Source organism: Podarcis pityusensis, assembly GCF_964106645.2.
Source record: "Podarcis pityusensis genome assembly, chromosome: 16".
Classification (NCBI taxonomy): Eukaryota; Metazoa; Chordata; class Lepidosauria; order Squamata; family Lacertidae; genus Podarcis; species Podarcis pityusensis.
In genome coordinates, this window is record NC_138041.1 from 39,306,418 (window position 1) to 39,324,990 (window position 18,573).

At 42.8% G+C, this 18,573-nt stretch overlaps 1 protein-coding gene across 2 annotated transcripts in view; it reads left to right on the plus strand.

Moving 5' to 3' along the window:
• Positions 1-158: 158 nt before the first annotated feature.
• DNAH10 (dynein axonemal heavy chain 10) overlaps positions 159-18,573 on the plus strand; it is a 117,984-nt gene continuing 99,569 nt past the window's right edge. The window contains exons 1-10 of one of the 2 annotated variants that reach the window (XM_080985597.1): positions 159-383; positions 1,711-1,791; positions 3,236-3,378; positions 7,428-7,536; positions 9,825-9,940; positions 11,693-11,909; positions 12,501-12,658; positions 14,851-15,081; positions 16,089-16,279; positions 16,639-16,837. In XM_080985597.1, the coding sequence (XP_080841723.1) occupies positions 164-383; positions 1,711-1,791; positions 3,236-3,378; positions 7,428-7,536; positions 9,825-9,940; positions 11,693-11,909; positions 12,501-12,658; positions 14,851-15,081; positions 16,089-16,279; positions 16,639-16,837 (1,665 nt within the window). In that variant the 5' untranslated portion in view covers positions 159-163. Of the gene's footprint in view, positions 384-1,710; positions 1,792-2,663; positions 2,776-3,235; positions 3,379-7,427; positions 7,537-9,824; positions 9,941-11,692; positions 11,910-12,500; positions 12,659-14,850; positions 15,082-16,088; positions 16,280-16,638; positions 16,838-18,573 lie in introns of those variants that run through there. The other variant, XM_080985598.1, reaches the window with a different exon arrangement.

The following is an 18,573-nucleotide window of genomic DNA, read 5'->3' on the forward strand; positions in this document are numbered from 1 at the left end:
CTCCCCCCCCCCGCCCCGCCCGGGCGCGCGCGCGCCGTGTTTCCTCCGGCTCTTGGTGCCGCGCGCGCGCCCTGCGGCCTAGCGCCGTTGCCGTGGCGACGGAGGCGCGTCGGCCGGCCTGCTAGCCGAAACCCGGCCGAGGCGAGGCGAGGCGAGGCGAGGCATGGACGACGTGCGGGTGCAGTGGGTGGGCGACCGGCTGCAGAGCGCGCTGGGCGTGAAGGACGGGGCGCCCTTCGAGGAGCTGCTCAACCGCCACGACGGCGACGAGGCCGAGATCCTCCTGCGCTTCCTCAACCTGGGCGCCAGCGCCGAGGAGGGCGAGCCCGCCGCCCTCTTCTTCCGCCAGGAGATCCGCCTCGACGAGGTCGACGTCGAGATCGGTGGGCAGGGGGCCTCTGAGCGCGTGCAGAGGGCCTCGCCCCCTTCCCAGGGAAAGCCCACGTGCTCCCCGCCCTCCAGATATTTGAGGCTGCAACAGCCCTGGAGCTGATGGGATTTGTAGTCCACAACTGCCCTTCTTCTTCTTTGCCCCCTGAAGGGACTCAAGGCGACGTATGGATAAAAGGGAACTGCTGCGCTGCAAACGGGGGGGGGGATCCAACAATAAAAAAAACCAATTAAACAGCAAGGAAGTTATATATCTATCTGGAGGGGTGCCACATTGGCTGTCCCTGGAATCCTCTCACCGCTCCTCCCTCATAGGAACATAGGAGAAGCTGCCTCCTATCAAGTCAGATAATTGAGCAGTCCAGCCTAGTGTTGCCTGCACTAACTGGCAGCGGCAGTAGTTATCCAGGGTTTTAGATAGGGGGTCTCGGGACTGCACTTTTCCTACAGAAAGTGTGTGCTCTAAGAGTGCCTTTGAGCATTTGCTGAGTGCCTTAACTCTCCGCACAGAATGACCATAGCCTTGTGTGCCATCGCCTTTCATTTGCCACAAACGCCTGCCTGTTAGAGGCAGAGAAATGATAGAGTGTCTCTGAGCATATACAGAGTGCCCTGATCCAGTTGCTGAGCAGCAACATCCTTGCATCCTTCCTCCGACATCACTATCTTCTGCCTTGACTATGTAAAAGAGTTATGATATATATTTTAAAAAAACCTCCTGCATGTCTCAGAGTGTTTTCCCACCACTTTACTGTGATTTTCCCCAGTCTGTATCTGTACTGGAATTGTTCTAAAAATGTTTTTATTGTTTTATCGCTTGTTGTTTGCTGCCCTGGGCGCCTTTGTGAGGAAGGACTGAGTGTGGATTTAATAAATAAACAACACGGTCTTCAGTCCTTCCCTCATCATAACTTTCAGGTCCAAAGTTTCTTTAGTTTGTCCCAGGTAGTCAGCCCCAGCATCTTTGTTTCGGGATGTCAGAAATCACAACTGAAGAAAAGCTGTTCAATTGTAACAATATAATACAATGTAACCATTATTTTATATATTCCGGGGCTCAGTTTGACTTCAGTTTGACTTCACAAACAAGCTTCAAGCCCTGGCTCAAATTGTGCACTCTGAATAGTTTTTCTTTCTGAACCTGCTAACTTCAAAGGAGAGGATTCCTTTATGGAGTCTCTTCTTACTTGGCTGCCAGTGGACAGAGGAGTTTCTTGTGTGAGTTCAGAGTCCATGCAAAGTTCTGGACTGGGCTCATGAACCCAGCTTCGGTTTTTTGTAACTTCTGTGTGATGTTTTTCTTTGTTTCTTTCTGAACAGATGTTCCCTATGAAGAAGACGAGGAAGATAATCGTTCAGAGAAGATGGCTGCAGCGTCCAGCAGTTCAATGGTAGAATCAAGTACGTAAAGGAAACAATTCAGGAAAAGCCTCACTAACAGCTGGAGACTCAACTACAGAAAGAGTTAGAGTTAAATTAGACGTGTTTTAGGATCACAGTTTCTTTGTTTTTAAAAATGAATTGTGGGATCAGAAGGTATGTAGCACTCTGGAACACGGTATGTATCCAGGTAAGTGAATATAGGATAACAGTCTCTGGTTATGGGCTGCAAGAAGATCAAACTTATCCATTCTTAAGGAAATCAGCCCTGAGTGCTCACTGGAAGGACAGATCCTGAAGCTGAGGCTCCAATACTTTGGCCACCTCATGAGAAGAGAAGACTCCCTGGAAAAGACCCTGATGTTGGGAAAGATGGAGGGCGCAAGGAGAAGGGGACAACAGGGGACAAGATGGTGGGACAGTGTTCTTGAAGCTACCAGCATGAGTTTGACCAAACTGTGGGAGGCAGTGGAAGACAGGAGTGCCTGGCGTGCTCTGGTCCAGGGGGTCATGAGGAGTCGGTCACGACTAAATGACTAAACAACAAATATTTTTAGGGGCTTAACTTGCTGGACTACAGCTCCCATCATCCCAGACTATTAGAAATCTGCAGGCTAGGAGAAAAGCTTTTAACGCGTTTGCTGATCCAGTACCTCCTGTATCTGTCGTAGACCCAGTTGAGAGATAGCAATTGCTGTCAAGTGTAGAAGCCCTGGCTTATAAGGACCAACATCTGGTTGCTTCAACCATTAATTCTTGGGAGATTCAGTTGCAGAGTGGTACTTACAGCCTTGGAGAAGTAGGGGAGATATTTCAATATTCAGGGAGTGGAGAGCCCCAGGCAGGCCTGAGGGCCAAACGTGGCCCTCCAGATCCCTCCATATGGTCCTTGAAATTCTTCCCAGGCCACCCCCACTCACTGGCTCTGCTTCACATCTTTAATATTTTTGCCTGACTGGAACTGTGATAAGAACTCTTGCTTGTCTGGACAGAGAATAGAGAGAGGTGTGTGAGTATATTTAGAAACTAACCTAGTGTACAAAAGGGAGGCGGAATACATTTGTTGTCCTGCCCACTTTTGCTTCTGGCCCTGCTGGGATGTGGCCCTTGGAAGATTGCCCAGAAGAGAGTGAGTAATCATTGTGCCATTATCATTTGTATTGTGTTTTAAATATAATCTGCCTCAAGAACTTTGGTTGGTAGGTGGGATGAAAATCCTCCTAAATAAATGAACGAATTAGTAAATAAATATTGGCCATGCCAGCTGGGGCCAATGGGAGCTTGCCCTCACACTCCTGACTTCCCAGTATCTCGTCAGAGGTATACTGCTTCTGCACAAGGAGGCTCTATTTCGCTGTACTTGAGCCCCCTTGAAGTGAGCCCTCTCCTATAGCTCAGGTTGCATGATTGATATGTTGCACTCATGTTTGCCACTGACTTCTTATTCCAAATATTCCTTTTTTAGAGAGAGATCGAAAAAGCAAAAGTTCTCTGCCCGAAACTGGCGAGAAACCTGTGGTGGACCATTCTTCTGCAGCTTCCCTTGGGAGCTTGACTGATATAGAGCATGAACTGGGTATGGGCGGTGGAGCAGTTAGGATGTATAAAGTAAGTGTGTTTGTCTTCAGTGCTGGCTTTTCAGTGCACCAAAAACATGGGCTTTCCATGGAAAAGTCAAAGCAAATAGGTCTGCTCACTGTATTAGGAAACCTTGCACAGATGGGTTGTATCCAACTAAATTACAGTAGACCCTCTGAAATTAATTCATCTAAGTTAGTCATGTCCATTTTGAATGGCTATACCTTGAGCAGTACTATCATTGGATGCAACACATTCGTTATGAATTCCATTGAGAAGCCCTTCATTTCATTTCCAGATAATTTCATGAGAATCTCAACTTTCAGGCTCATTTTCCATTTTCATACATACTTAACATGTTCTGTATAATTTTAAATATAATTCTCCAAAGTTTCATTATCTGGCAAGAGTTTTTCAAAATCACATTTTGAACATGAATAAAACAGCCAGAAGCATGACATGCAAGATGACTCAGAAGTTCTCTGTTCGCCCCCTCCAAAGTTCAGTTAAAGATCTCCCAAAGACAATAGAGAATAGGTTAAATACTTTATTGTATCGATATCGGTGCTTTCTCATTTGGTGAAAGACAATAAATGTTATGTTCAGAACAAAATCATATGAGCTTAGGACAATAAAACTTACATCGGTTCAGCATGTTACATTAGTTACAAAAGCACACTCCCTGCCCCCCCCAATGAAAAGTAAAGCCAGTGTAAGTTGAGTACGCTGATGTACTGTTACACTGGATCCAAACTCTGTTCAGCAGCAAGGCAGTTGCTGCTCTGCCTAAACATGGCAGCGGGGAAAACAAACATTTAAAATAGTGTTCTATACTGGGTTGTCAAGTCACATGGCCCAGCGGAGTCAGGATGACCAAGTTACACTTCATATCTTTGCTTGAGTCAAGGACTTAGTGTCACTGGAAATCCACTGCATCCTAAGTTGCTCATTCCAACAGATCTTGCCATAGGAATGCCTCCAAAGCCTATTATTTGTACCATACCATCTGAGACAGGTTCCTGTCCTGGACAAGCTTGCAGTCTTAAAGACAAGTCAGACAAGAGGGTGGAGATATGTTAATACTTTGAGGATGAAGATAATATGTTTAGCAATCATATACCCTTTTAAGGTTTATTTATTTTAAACCTTATTATGGTTTAGAAAATTGTAGAATTTATATTTCTCTATTAGACCCTCACCCCTCTTTCCTGAAGCATGTACAGGCTTCTACAAACTTCCCCTCAGAGGCATCAGGGAGGGAAGCGCATCCTGTTTGGCATTCGCTAGCTAGGCTGGAGAGGGATGAGGATTTTTGCTCCCATTGGAGCAATATTGGGTTTAAAAAGGGAAGTGGAGGAAAGAAAATTTGGGAGTCCCCTTTAAGCTCAATCTCTCTGCAGTCTAAAAGAGAGGGGAGACTCCCAAAGGCTGTATATAAACAAATATATAATAGTAATAATAATAATTTGTGAGTCTACTTCCCTTTAAGATTGCAGCAAGATCAGGCTTAAAAGGAAAGGGAAGAGACTTCCCCCCTCCTCCTCTTTTACACTGAGTTTGGATGAGCCTAGAACTCCTTGTAGGGAACTTGCTGGTGTGTCCAGTTACTTCCCTGAGTGGAGTGCTAAGATGGATCATCTCTCCTGATTTTAGGCAGGGGAGCAATCCTGCTTGGTGCACCCTCATGTAGGAAGCTCTCTTGCACCTCTGAACACAGCAGAATCACTCCCTATTTGTATTGGGTGATGCGAAGGGGGAGTGATCCTGTTTAGTGCTGATCCCATTTGAGCAGCACTTCAAAGGCTCCTGACAACCAAGCCCCACCCTTTCTGGCAAGCCCTGCTGTTACCTGTAAGATGTCAGCTGTAGGGAGGTTGGGTGTGGCTGGCCCAAAATGGCCTCATGGCCAAATGGAAGTCTGGTGGGCCAAGATTGGCCCATGGGCTGGAGGTTCCCACTCCTGATCTAGAATTGCAAAAATAATCTTGGGAACTGAAGGTCTCTTGCCTTGGTTTAGAAAACAGTGTGACACTATAAAAGGTTGAAGGCACACATATAAATGAATTTGAACATAATCTAAAACACACATAGGCCTCACTTACCAAATACAATGCATTCCCTGAAAATTGTTCATTAGGGAAGTGTTTGCATAACGAGTCAACAGTTTCTATTTATTCCTATGGGAAAATTTATTAATATGTACCCAACCATGGAATTTTAACCCCCAAAGCTAAAAACCCTCAGGAAAGGCAGGAAAATCCAGAAAAATGCTATCTTATTTATCTAATCACTCCCCTTCCCTCCTCCCTCTGTTTCTCAGCCAGCCAGCAAAAGGCAAACAAAGAAGCAAAAAATGCTCTCTGTTTGGGTATCTGAATCTGTGGTGTGTATAGTGAGGTTTGGGCACTAATTGCTCATGTTCGGATAAGCTAATTTTCAGTTAGTGAACATTTGTAAAGTGGGACCTGCTGCATGTAAACTCCACGAGAACAGGGTATTATGGAAACTGGTTATGCTGAAACAAAGTGCAGAAACAGCCATGCAAATATGGTGTCAATTGGCAGCTTAGTTTTTGTTGTGTTTGAAACTAGGAAACAAATCATTAGAGCATTGCCATAGCTAAGTTTAAATTACCATGGGCATTACAACTTTCCACATGGAATTGATGCTGACTAGCAACTCGTGAATACCTAGTAAAGTGTAACATGCACAGTGTTTTGCTTTGGAGGCATTTATTTGTGAGCGTATCAAAGAATGTTCCTATGTTACACTGGCCATATTACATCAGCCACAGGCGATTTGTAAGAAAACTTTTTTTCCACAGTTTCCAATAATAATAATAAAAAGATCAGCAACTTTGGCCCAAACCCCCCCACAAAACATATGGTATTGGAAATATGGTATGTTTCCTATGAAACATCAGCTCTTAGTGTATACAGTGGTACCTCGGGTTACAAACTTAATTCGTTCCGGAGGTCCATTCTTAACCCGAAACTGTTCTTAACCTGAGGTGCACTTTCGCTAATGGGCACACGATTTCCGTTCTCATCTTGGGGCAAAGTTTGTAACCTGAGGTACTTCTTCCAGGTTAGCAGAATTTGTAACCTAAAGCATTTGTAACCCGAAGTGTTTGTAACCTGAGGTGTTTGTAACCCGAGGTACCACTGTATTGCCACTGTTGGGGAAAATGCGATTCAAACTTTTAGAGAAAACATTTATCAGAATTACAGATAGATTATTGAGCATCTTTGAAAACAAATTTTTAAAGAAGCATTGAAATGTATCTGTGGCATACTTCTTGATTATTTTTGTAGGGATTATCAAGGCAGTTTACAAACAAATAGTTTAATATTAATTGTGGTTACATAATCTTAGCTAAAACACAAAATATTACGTTAAAAGCTTATGAATGTTACACTGGTCACTACAGAATTATCCTTCTCTTTTCTGCTTTGACATTTTGTAGACTGCAAGCATGAATATACCTCTCTTCCATTTCTGTCCCCATTCCCATCTCTTTTGTCTTTTTACTAAAGTTATTTTTTTAAAAGAATGTCTTCTCACTTTTTATTTTCAGTCATGGCCTACTTCTCTGGAAACGGCTTTGCAGTTCTCTGGCCTGTGTAGGAACCGACCAGTCATGCAGGCACATAGGCAAAATGAGGGGTTTTTTTTTGTATCTTAGGCCTTATTGACAAATTTAAGCAAATAAGACCCCAGGTCTGAATGGCATCCATCCAATTTTTTTTAAAAGAACTCAGATGTGAAATTGCTGAACTTATAATAAACTTCTAACAAAATTTTTTAACTTGCCCCCTTCCCTGCCTCCCTTCTTCCTTCTTCCTTTTCTCAGCTTGTACTTTTATTTCTTTCCCCTGTCTCTTGCTCCATTTCCTGTTTCCCTCCTGTCCTCCCTCCTGCCATATCTTTGGAAAATCTGATGGGTAATTCTAGATTGCAATTGTTGATAATAGATGGACAGGCATGTTTCCCCAGTCCTGCTTACATGCCTGTCAAGGCACCAGCATGATCCCTGTAAACAGTCTTACCTCCTGTCAATTTGTCCCTTTCTGTTTCAGAAAACCATAAAGCGGGAGGTTTATAACCTGTATTATCACATGGCTATGAACAACATCCCAGAAGACTTTGTGGAGACTGACATGGTGTATTTTCTCAGAGACACTGCAGGTATTTTACATGGAAGGAAAGTTTTGGCTAAGAAAGGAAGTTATGGTTAATAATAGATTAGGTTCTTTCCAGATGGATCCTATGAGATCTTGATCCACCCTTGAAACCTGCTGTTTTCAACCTGAGGAGCTCAAGATTTCAAACAATATTTCAATTTCAGAAGAAAAGTGGGTGTGATTTTGCTTAAAGGTGTCAATAAGTTTAAATTGCGTATGTGGTGTGGTCTGCCCAGGGGTGTAGGAAGAGGGGCAGTGGGGTTGGACCGCCCCAGGTGCCCTCAATGAGGGGGTGACATTCCCAACCTACCCTGAGCCATTGGGATAAGGGGGGAGCCGTGCCACTTTGCCGGCGGCATTCCCCCCTTCCCCCTTCGTTCTGACAGCTTGGAGGAGGCTTGGGAGTCTCGGGTGGGCAGTGCATTGAATATGGGCGGCTCGCTCCGCCCCCAGCGGCAGGGCACGCATGCCGCTCTGGGCACCTGAGCGGCTGTCCCGCGCCTGGGAGGGCACCCTCCGTGCCACTCCCCCCTTGAGAGCGTGCCCGCCCTGGGCAGCGTGGGCATATGCTCCGCCGCTGGGTCTGCCCATTGTTCAGTCCCTTTTCAGTTCTTACCAGCCACACTTGATAAATGATTACTCCTCTGTCATTTTGTCTCCTGTACAACACATACTGTACATACATCCATTTTTTCAGTCCTGCCAGCCCTTATCAAATATAATCATTATTACAATAATAAAAACAACAAAATGATTTATTTTTATTTACACGGTATAACTGGCGGAGGTGGAGGTGTATCACATAAGCAACAAATACAGGTCTCTGCTGCCACAAGTTTCTGGTTTTGAGGCTGAATGAAGGAGGGAGAGGCCAGGGTAAGAAGGGATAAAGATGGGAGCCAAGGCAATGACACCTAACAACTGCTCCTCATGAGCCTCAGCTAGGAGATCTTTCATCTACAAATACATATCTGCATCCCAATTCCTAGAAATCAGGGATTCTAATGAATTACTTTCAGGGTTTTTTTAAGGCTTTTTGTTGCTGCTGTTATTTAAGGTTTGAGGATGAGAAATTATTGCGTGGCTATAGCTAATCATCCAGCAATCCAGCATTAGATCAGGAGTGGGGAACATTTGGCCCACCAGATGTTGCTGCACTACAACTTCTATTAGCTTTCCAACCAGCATAGCTGGGAGTTATAGCTCAGCAACATCTGGAGGGCCAAAGGTTCCCTACACTTGCATTAGATTCCGATCAACTGCCATAATAGATATAATCTGATCTGTCTTATATATTATTTTATAGGTCAGAGAACCCTAAAGTCAGAATCCTACCTAGTTTGCCTATTGATATATGATTGCCAAAGGGTAGTTTGTGAACCATGAGCAGACCATCCTTATCCTGAGTGTGTGCCTATGGTGGTATGTAATCTAAAGACTGGATCAGAAAGTTTATCTTCATTCCAAGTAGCACTGGCTGCAGATTTATAATTCCCTGCAGCAAAAACTAAAAAATTTAAAAAATAATGAGATATTGGAACAGCTACTTCTTAAAAGTTTGTCAATGAAAGAATGAACACAAGCAAGGATGTATGCTAGTGGATTCATTACAGGTGACTACGCTTGTGTGGGAACTAGAGTACTGCAAATAGGTACTGATAAACCAGGCATTCTGCTTTGAAGTTTGCTAAAGTTGTCACTGTTTGTAAAATGGAGATCTATGGAAAAGAATAAATACATGGGTTGTTTGTTTGTTTTTTAAAATAGGAACCAGTGTGCTAGTGAAGGCCTAACGATGTATTTTGTAGTAGTAGTAGTTGTTTCTTTATTAATTACAGGTGTGAGGTGCCTCAATTTTTATTTAACCTTCTTTCCCCCACCACAATCTTGTACTGCAGTTAGACTTTGAGTAAAAAGCTCTCATTACCACCAGTGGAAGAGCTACACACTTTCCTAGGCATGTAGATGGTCTTTGAGTGCATTCCTATAAATAGTTGTACAGTATTAAGTTGTTGGAAACAATCCTGAGGAGCTCATAACACTAGACATGCAGCTTAAATTATTCTTTATAAATAAAATAAATAAATAATATGCCTGCCCTTGGGGAGTTGGCATACCAGGCATAAAACATCTAGGCTAGGCTAGCTGGTTTTCTGTGTGCAGAAAGGAAAGCTCACCTGCTGTTTTTGGATGTAGTAGTGTCCCAGAAGGCACATGATTTTCCTGAACTTATCGGGAGTGTTGGGTTAGAATATTTCTTTAAACAAATCCTTGCCTTCTTTTGCTGCTTAGAAACCGTTAGTGAACCTAATGACTTGACTGAAGCGAAGGACGTCCTGCCGGAAGTACTGGAGTACGGCATACTGAATCGCCACACCCTCATGATGCTGAAGCAGCTTTTTGCACTGGTGAATGTTTTTGTTTGTTTGTTTTTAAATTTGTTTTTCAAAAATAGCTCCCCCACCCCTGAGACCGAGGTGCTGCAAACTCAGTGATTTTGAGTCCGCAGGTTTTCTACAGAATTTAATGACTATTTATACCGAATCATAGAAAATGCATGTGATAATAGAAATCACTCGAGCTGTGAGGTAAAGGTAGTGGTTTCAAGAGAAGTAATAGCTGAATAAACAATTATCATTCTGCATTCATCAGTCATAGCACATTATTAGTGTGGTGTGACAGCAATGGGGGAAATGCTTGCTATAGACCAGGGATGCCAACATGAATGAAATATGGGGGGGGGGCAGGTAAGCCCTGTCCCACATAATTGATTACAAGATGTGGCCATTTGAATGGCAGTGCCCATTAACCCAGAGCCCAGACCCCTCAAATATTTTATTGGGGGGGGGGCAAAGGGACCTCGGCCCCTAGGAGTTGGCTCTTGTGCTATAGACACTCCCTTCAAACCTCATACAGCTGCTACCACAGCAAAATTTCAATATATTTCTGGTGACTGCCTTATCAGCAACTCATTTTAGTGAACTACCATTTTTAGATGTAATTCAAAACTTGTAAGTTGGATATTAGCCTAAGCAGTCATGAGTGGGTTTGAGAGTGAGTGACTCCAAGGTAAAGGTTTATAATAATTTAAGCATCATTTAAAAAAAAACAGACCAGAGTTTACATAGCATTTAAAGTAGAAAAGCCCCCCAGATGATGGCATGTAGCTTTCTATGCTAACTGGTCTGGGTTATGTGTTCGACCAGTGGTGACCTCACCATACTTTGTTGCAGAAAAAAGTTCTTGGTTCAACCTATCACAAAAGATGGAGAGAAACACATTGAGTCTCAGACAAAACAGCAAGAAGAAGCAGGAAGAGCCCATTATGGACTCCTCCCCCTCCCAACAACTATTTTCTTCCAGGAAGCTTCTCTTAAGCAAAGAAAAATGTTGTTTCAATTTCCAAGCTCCACTTTTTAATCAACAACAAGAAATGGTTTTATACAGAGAGGGAAAGACAGAGGCGTAGGAAGGGGGGCAGATGCCCCGGGTGTCATTGCTGGGGGGGGCTGACATTCGGCATGCCACCTTCCCGTAACTCCTAAGCATACCCCGAGCCATCGATGTGTGTGTGGGGGGGGGGGGGGTGACATAAAAAATTCCACACCAGGTACCACCTGACCTTGCTACGCCTCTGTGGAGGGACAAACAGGGTAAAAAAGTGATTTTATTTTTAAATAAACCTGTCAGGCACTTGAAGAAGAGGGAGAAAAAGGTGGGCCACTCCCCTGAAGAGAATAAGAAAGGGCAATCAGGATCCATAGTCTGAATATGTGTTTTTACGGGAGTGACGTTATGAGAGTTCATTGGGGGTGGGAGACCTTCCACTGACTGCATGCAGGCTAGAGTTGCTTCTTTTGCACAAACGCTCCTGGAAATAAGCTCCACTGAACATAGTGGGACTATCTTCTGATATTTATTAGACCTATATCAACAATGTTGGGTTAGCTGTCCCCTCTTCCTCCAGAGAAGATGGATTGCCATTACTTTCACACATAGCAGCAGCTATAACTGGATCCAGGGGCAACTAGGATTGCCTGAGGCAATAGCTTTCTAACTTTTTGCTTTTAACTGTTTCAAAGTTACAAATGAATTTAGCTATTATATTTTAAATGAAAGCAAATAGAAGACAGTTAAACAAAACATGCTTGTATTTTCAGGTCTTTCTGCCTGCAATGTGTCATAACCAATATGATATGGATGAGTCCATTCCTCACCCAGAACCAGAAAAGGCAGAAGGTGAAGATACTCAGCCTGTTGTGAAGAAAAAAACATCACCAGAAGCATTGGACAGCTTGCATAGCCTAAGGAATGAGTTCTTGATGAATATGCAGAAATTCCTAAGCCACATTCAGAGAACCATACAGCAGATAGAAGGTAAGTCTCAGTCTGATCTTATGTGGGCTTCTTAAAGCACGACTGGTTGGGTGGTGTAAATGTGTGAAATGCAAAAATGAGTTTGTATCCAGTTTCAAAACCAGCTGTTGGACATTCAGGAAGATGGATTTTCAGCTGCATTCTAATCTTCCAGCACTGTTTGTGTAAAAATGGGCACAGGTGCATTCTCCCTATTCTTCACTCTCCTTTTTATATATTTTAATCTCTTCTCTGTACAAAAGTGTGTGTAGGAGGAAATGCTTGTTAGTATCACCTAGGGTTGCCATTCGCCTGGAATTTCCCAGACACATCAGGAATACTGCAGTCGTAAGCTCAACACTTTTCTGTCCGGATTTTCAGTGTTTGAAATATGGCAACCCTAGCTTCACCCAAATTTATTACCTTCACCTTTTCTTCATTCTTTGCTCTCTGGACAAATCTGGAAGGTTCAAGAAGAGACTTGTCAGTATAATCTATAGTGCCATGTCTTCTCTGCTTTCTGATGAAATGGACAAGCTAGGGAATATTCTTGTCTATTCCATTAATGATTGGGACATTTTTACTGTAGCTAATAATGTTTTCTTTCAACAGGGGAAATTAAGTTAGAAATGCCAACCATAAGCTTAGATGGTGATGTGAATGACCTTGCCAATGATCGGGATGTGGTTGATACACTGGAGACACTTGCAGCCAATTGGCTCATGTTAATATCCTCAGCAGATGAAGAGCTTCTGAAAAAGGTCCCCCAGGTAATCTATTTCAGCATTCTGATTTCCGAGTGGCCAGTTAGGTCTGCTGGGAAGCTCACTAGCAGGCAAGATGGTAACACCCCTTCTCCTGTGGTCTGTTCCTAGCATCTGATATTCTGAGGTTTATTGTTTCTCTCTCTTAGGTGTCTGAGGATGGGTTAACATAGAAAGGCAGGGAAACTATGTGGTTGTTTTTTAACCAGATGCTAATCCCGTAAGTTCCTCCTCCAGCTCTTTTCCCACTTTCAACCAGGACAGCAACACTTCCAAGCAGATTCTCAGCATTTTCTACTTCCTTCTTTTATCTCAAATACATCAAGAACACAGTCAGTATTGCTGCAGACTTCCTGAGCTGCCAATTGGTAGACCCAGATGTTTATTTCACAGATAATTTTTCAGAGCTTCTAGGAGTGCTTTGAAACTCCTGGACCTGTTGCATCTCCAGCAAATGCAAAGACACCCTGATTTAAGTCACTCTTATATAGAACTCTAGCTTGTGCCAGGCTTCCTCAAAAGGGGAGGGTTTTCCCTCTTCTGCTTCTCTATGGTCCTGGTATGTAAAGGGGGACATCTTCTCAGCACTTTTCTGTCTACAGCTTGGTAACAGATGGAACTAGAGGAGGCGCTCACAGGACCAGCACCTGGTTAAAAACCTGTCATACAGTTTCCCTGCCATATTAGGCAATAGAGGGAGTTAACTAGTAGTAGGAGTAGGAGTAACATTTATACCCTGCCCTTCTGACTGGATTGACTGACATTCTAATGGATGTCTTGTTCAAACCAAACCACAAAGAACTTTCATGGTAAGTGCCTGAAGCTCCTTTTTAAATGTAGAGGTTCAGTTTACTTTTCATGGTTTATGGCCATTGACAGATCTATTTCATTTGCACGAATTATCTCTTGCAACTTAGGACTGCTAGCAAAGTTGTAAGATAAAGTAAAAATAGAATAAAAACAGAAAAATAAAAACACACATATAAACTAACAAAGCAGTAATTGTCCAAAAAGACAGTAGAAATAAAAAACTGTTCTCGAGTTAATATTAGCAGTTCTTAAAAGCTGACACCTAAATGATACTATCAAGTGGTCCAGACAGGCTTCAATGAGGAGGGCATTCCAAATTTGAGGAGCCATAGTTATACCTTTTCCAGCTCTATGACCTTCATTTTCTGGTTTTACTTATTCCATTTTCGAGGTGAAATGACTAGAAGTGAATATGTCTGTATGTATTGTGTAGCTCAGGGTGGTCAGACACGTGGCCCATTGGGTTGTATGTGTCCCTCGAGGCTGTTTTTGGCGGCCCTCCAGCTCCCCACCCTCTACCTCTGCCAGGGCAGCACAGCCAGGCTGGTGGCCCAAGGCAGGCTGCTGCTGCTCTGCTGCTGGAGGAGCTCTGTGGAGCCACCAGGCTGCGCTCTTGAGCCCACTTGGAGCATAGCTGTGTCCCCAGGGCTCCAGGAAGCAAACAATGCAGAGAAGAAGTGTGGAGTGGGTAAGTGTGGATCTGTGTATGTTTCAGTATGGAATACTTTGCTTTCTTTTTTGCAATGCAGAGAAGTTTGCGCTTTGGGTGGGTGTCTGTGAACAAGCGTTTTCAAACATGAACTTCATAAAGTCCAAAACTTGAAACAATTTAGCAGACAATTCACTTGAGAGTTGCTTGTGGATGTCAACAATTAACCTCAAGGCATTGATCAACTTGTGAAGAATTCTCTAGCTCAAACATCTCATTGATGCCTGTGTTGTTAACAAAAGCGCATGCATCTGTTTTGTATTAAATCTGTGTAATCAATAAATTTATTAAATCTATTAATTGTGTATTTAATTCAATATATTAATTTTGTAATTAAGTATTTATAGTTAATTAAATACATTAATTGCGTATATTCAATAATATTAACTATATTGCAAACATTTTAATTTACAATATGGAAATTTAATTTAGTGTGTAGCCCCCAGGTTCTGTGTCAAAGGACACTTGTGGCTCATTTGGTTTGAGAGGTTGGACCGCTCTGTTGTAGTTGTTTTACTATACAGCTTGCTTCCCTGTGTGCTACCGGCTGGACACAAAAATGTTGCAGTATATGGATCCATGGGAAAAACACCCTGCAGGCTTACTGATCAGAGTTTATGTGATGTGTCTGCCTTTATTCCAAAGTACCTGGTCTCATCTTAGTTCCTTTCATCCTCAGGGGAATGGCCCACTAGCTGAGATTGACCTGTGGCGAGAGAGAAATGCTACGTTGAGTGCCCTCACTCAGCAGCTCAAACTGCCCTTAGTCAAAAAGGTCTTGGAAGTGCTCACGGCGGCTAACATAGCAATTGTGGATAGCTTGCAGATAGTCATAAATGAGCTTTGCAAGCACCATGTGGAGGCAGTTGATAATGTGAGGTTCCTTTCTACTCTTGAACGACACCTAAAGGTAGGTTTTTATCAGCTGTATATGTAACATTCAGTAGCAGCAGGGCACTGTCCAACAATGTCCAAAGGTTTTGGATACAGAGTTCATAATTTTTTAACACCTCATGATGATTCATTTGTACATCACAGTAAGCCATAAAACATACTTTGCCATACATGCCCACTTTGCTCCTGTCTACTAGCAAGGAGAGGAAAGAAGTCACATTCCTCTAGCTTGGTGTTATGAGCCAACCAGGGATTGTGATTTGGCTCCCTCCAAACAAGCTATGGCGGCACACCAAGGTTTATTCTTGGCTTACTAGTCGTGCTTTGTTTAAGCAAAACAAACGACAGTTCCTGGTTTGGATGTAATGCTAAGCTATGGTTCATTGCTTGCTGCCTCTGCATATTCATGGAGGAGCAAAGAGGGACTGCACAGTAAGCTAGGGTTAATGGCTTATTGCAGAGTACAAACACAGCCAACAACACTCTATTATCATCTAGGAGCAATAGCAGCTGCTTCTTGTAGCAAAGGGCCTTTGTCTTAAATCATTGGTGCTACCAGGAACTGAATCTAGGGCCATTTGCTTGCAAACCATCTCATGTATCACCTCTAAAAAAACAACAACCTGGAGATGCAATTAAGGGTACCAACAACTCCCCCCCCCCTTTATGTATTGGAATAGCCTGTGTCACTTTCTGGACAGAGTTTGTAAATAGTGACAACAGCATTAGAGACTCAGAATGGTGCAGCCAAGCAGCCCCAAGGCTGCTCAAATCCTTTAGGAGATGAAATAAGGAGACTTCCTTTCCCACGAGTAGTGTTCCTGATCAGGTACCATCTTGGATATGTTTAATTAATTCAGTAGAGCCTTTCTGTTGGGGGCCCTTAGTGACCCTACTATGTACTCCCTACCCTTTTCCTTTTCATTTCTTTGGGCTGTACCTCATTTTATAGTTCCAAAAACATGTGTCCTATTCCTTCATCCTTTTTTTTTTTTTTAACAATATTTGCCATTGACTCAACAGAATTTAACACACGGCACTGGCTTCAACATTGTCTTGGATACAATTCCCTCACTGATGAATGCCTTGAGAATGGTGTGGATTATTTCACGGCACTACAACAAGGATGAAAGGATGATCCCCCTAATGGAAAGGATTGCCTGGGAGATCTCGGCAAGGGTCTGCAAGGTTGTGGATCTACGGACTTTGTTCAAGTATGTGGCATTTCCTTCTGTAAACTAAGCTAAAGTCTTGTTCTCAGGACCTTGCACCAGTTACTTTGCTCACCCAGGTTGAGTGCAACTCCCTGCAGATCAGGAGCCGTCCTCAGGAATGTGTGCTGCAGTGTAAATCTGGTTTTTCATCACTTACCTGCCTCATCTCTAGACCATTGTTTAGAGTTACACCCACTGCATAGCACAACATGCCATTTTTTGTAGTGCCAGGGTCCAAAGGTTATTCGTTTCTATGATGAAAGGCAAGAAATACATTGAATCTTTTGAGTGTTGAATATGGCTGTCTTTTCTTTTTGAATTTTGCATCAATTTTTTTCGTGCTTTTTATGGGCTCATAGGGAAGACAGGCAGCTTGCAAAAACCAAAATGATAGAAGCCAAACGGACTCTTGAAATTTGGAAGGAGTCCTATTTTGACATCCGTGCCAAAATTGAAGCTTCAGGAAGAGACGCAAGATGGGAATTTGACAGGAAGCGTTTATTTGAAAAAACTGATTATATGGCCATAATCTGTCAAGACCTCTATAACATATTGCAGGTAAGAGCATGCATGAATTATTGAAGAATAGCGTTTTCTTTACATCATTGTTGAGCCCAGTCTAAGGTCTCCTAATGTGTGCTGGAGTTTCAAGACACACACAGAGCTCCAAAGATGCACAGGCTTTCCTCACATCTTTTGACAGCCAGTGTGGTGTAGTGGTTAAGAGTGGTCGTCTCGTAATCTGGGGAACCGGGTTTGCGTCTCCGCTCCTCCACCTGCAGCTGCTGGGTGACCTTGGGCCAGTCACACTTCTCTGAAGTCTCTCAGCCCCACTCACCTCACAGAGTGTTTGTTGTGGGGGAGGAAGGGAAAGGAGAATGTTAGCCGCTTTGAGACTCCTTAAAGGGAGTGAAAGGCGGGATATCAAATCCAAACTCTTCTTCTTCTTGCACAAGAGCAATGACATTCATTTACTCCTTGTGTGGACTCAGAATTTAAAATTTCACTTTAACAAAGCATCAAGGAGAGCTGGTGTTTTTTGTTTTGTTCTTTATTAGATCACTGATGGGTTTGCCCCTCTGAGTTCCTACAAGTGGGATATAAATTTAATAAAATAAATGAATAAATTGGCCAAAACTGATGGCTGGAGTCTGGACTCCATCTGCAGCAAAATGAGGTGCTGTAAGGCTCAGGTGATAGAATAACTTCAGACTGCAGGGGGGAAATCACATTTCTTAATATTTCCCTACATGAGAAACTCCCTGCAACACCACCCCAAACATCTGAACACTGGCTTCCATTTATTTCACTGTCCAATATTGGCTTCTCTCTTGAAACATGTTTTATTGGGCCACAACTTTGCTGGCCTCTGGAATGGCTGCAATATACTCTCTTGCATTGCCCTACATATGTCCATGTACTTGCTTTGGTCTGCAGAATTGCTACAATTACAGGTGCTACATAATACTCATTCTCTACTTGCAATAAATTGATCTATTAGTGTGGCAGCCCCTGCACTTTGGAACTCCCTGCCTGTTGACATGCAGCAGGCTCTTTTGCCACACTCCTTTCGGTGCCTGCTTAATACATCTTTGTGTGCTGGCAAGCCAACCCAGAAATGTAGAGTGTTGACACATGTTTTAATCCCTTTTTAGCTTACTGTTTATTTTAATTATCTTCTGTTGTTTTTTTAAAAGAGTGAATCACTTTACAGGTTTTATTACAATCAAAAGGTATATAAATTTTGTTAAATGAAGTGCATTTGTTATTATCTAATCCGTACTTCCTTTTTGTTATCATAAATATACTTGTGCATTCCTCTCCCACCTTCTTTTCCCTTGTATCCCATCTCCTTCTTCTCCTTTTCTTCATTACATAGTTTTAAAAAAATCAATAAAAACATAAAAAAAATCCTTCCAGTAGCACCTTTAAGACCAACTAAGTTAGTTCTTGGTATGAGCTTTCGTGTGCATGCACACTTCTTCAGATACACAATAAAAACATTTCATACAGTTTGTAAGGATGCAATTTTAAAAAAAATAATCATGCGCACACAAACAAAAAACCCCTCCCTAGAAGCAGAAAAGGAGCCCAGCAGGCAAAAAGGATAGGCTAGTTTCTGTTTGCAGTAAGTTTTTTTCTTTGCTTGGGAGAGTGCTATTCCTTACCTGTTGGCTGAGGTGATACAATTCATTCAGTCACCACTTTCTGCATCGTGTATAGACCTAGCTAGACCTGTGCCTGTGCTTCAGGATCATTTGTCTTGCTGCTGAAACAACTTCTTAGTTACTTCA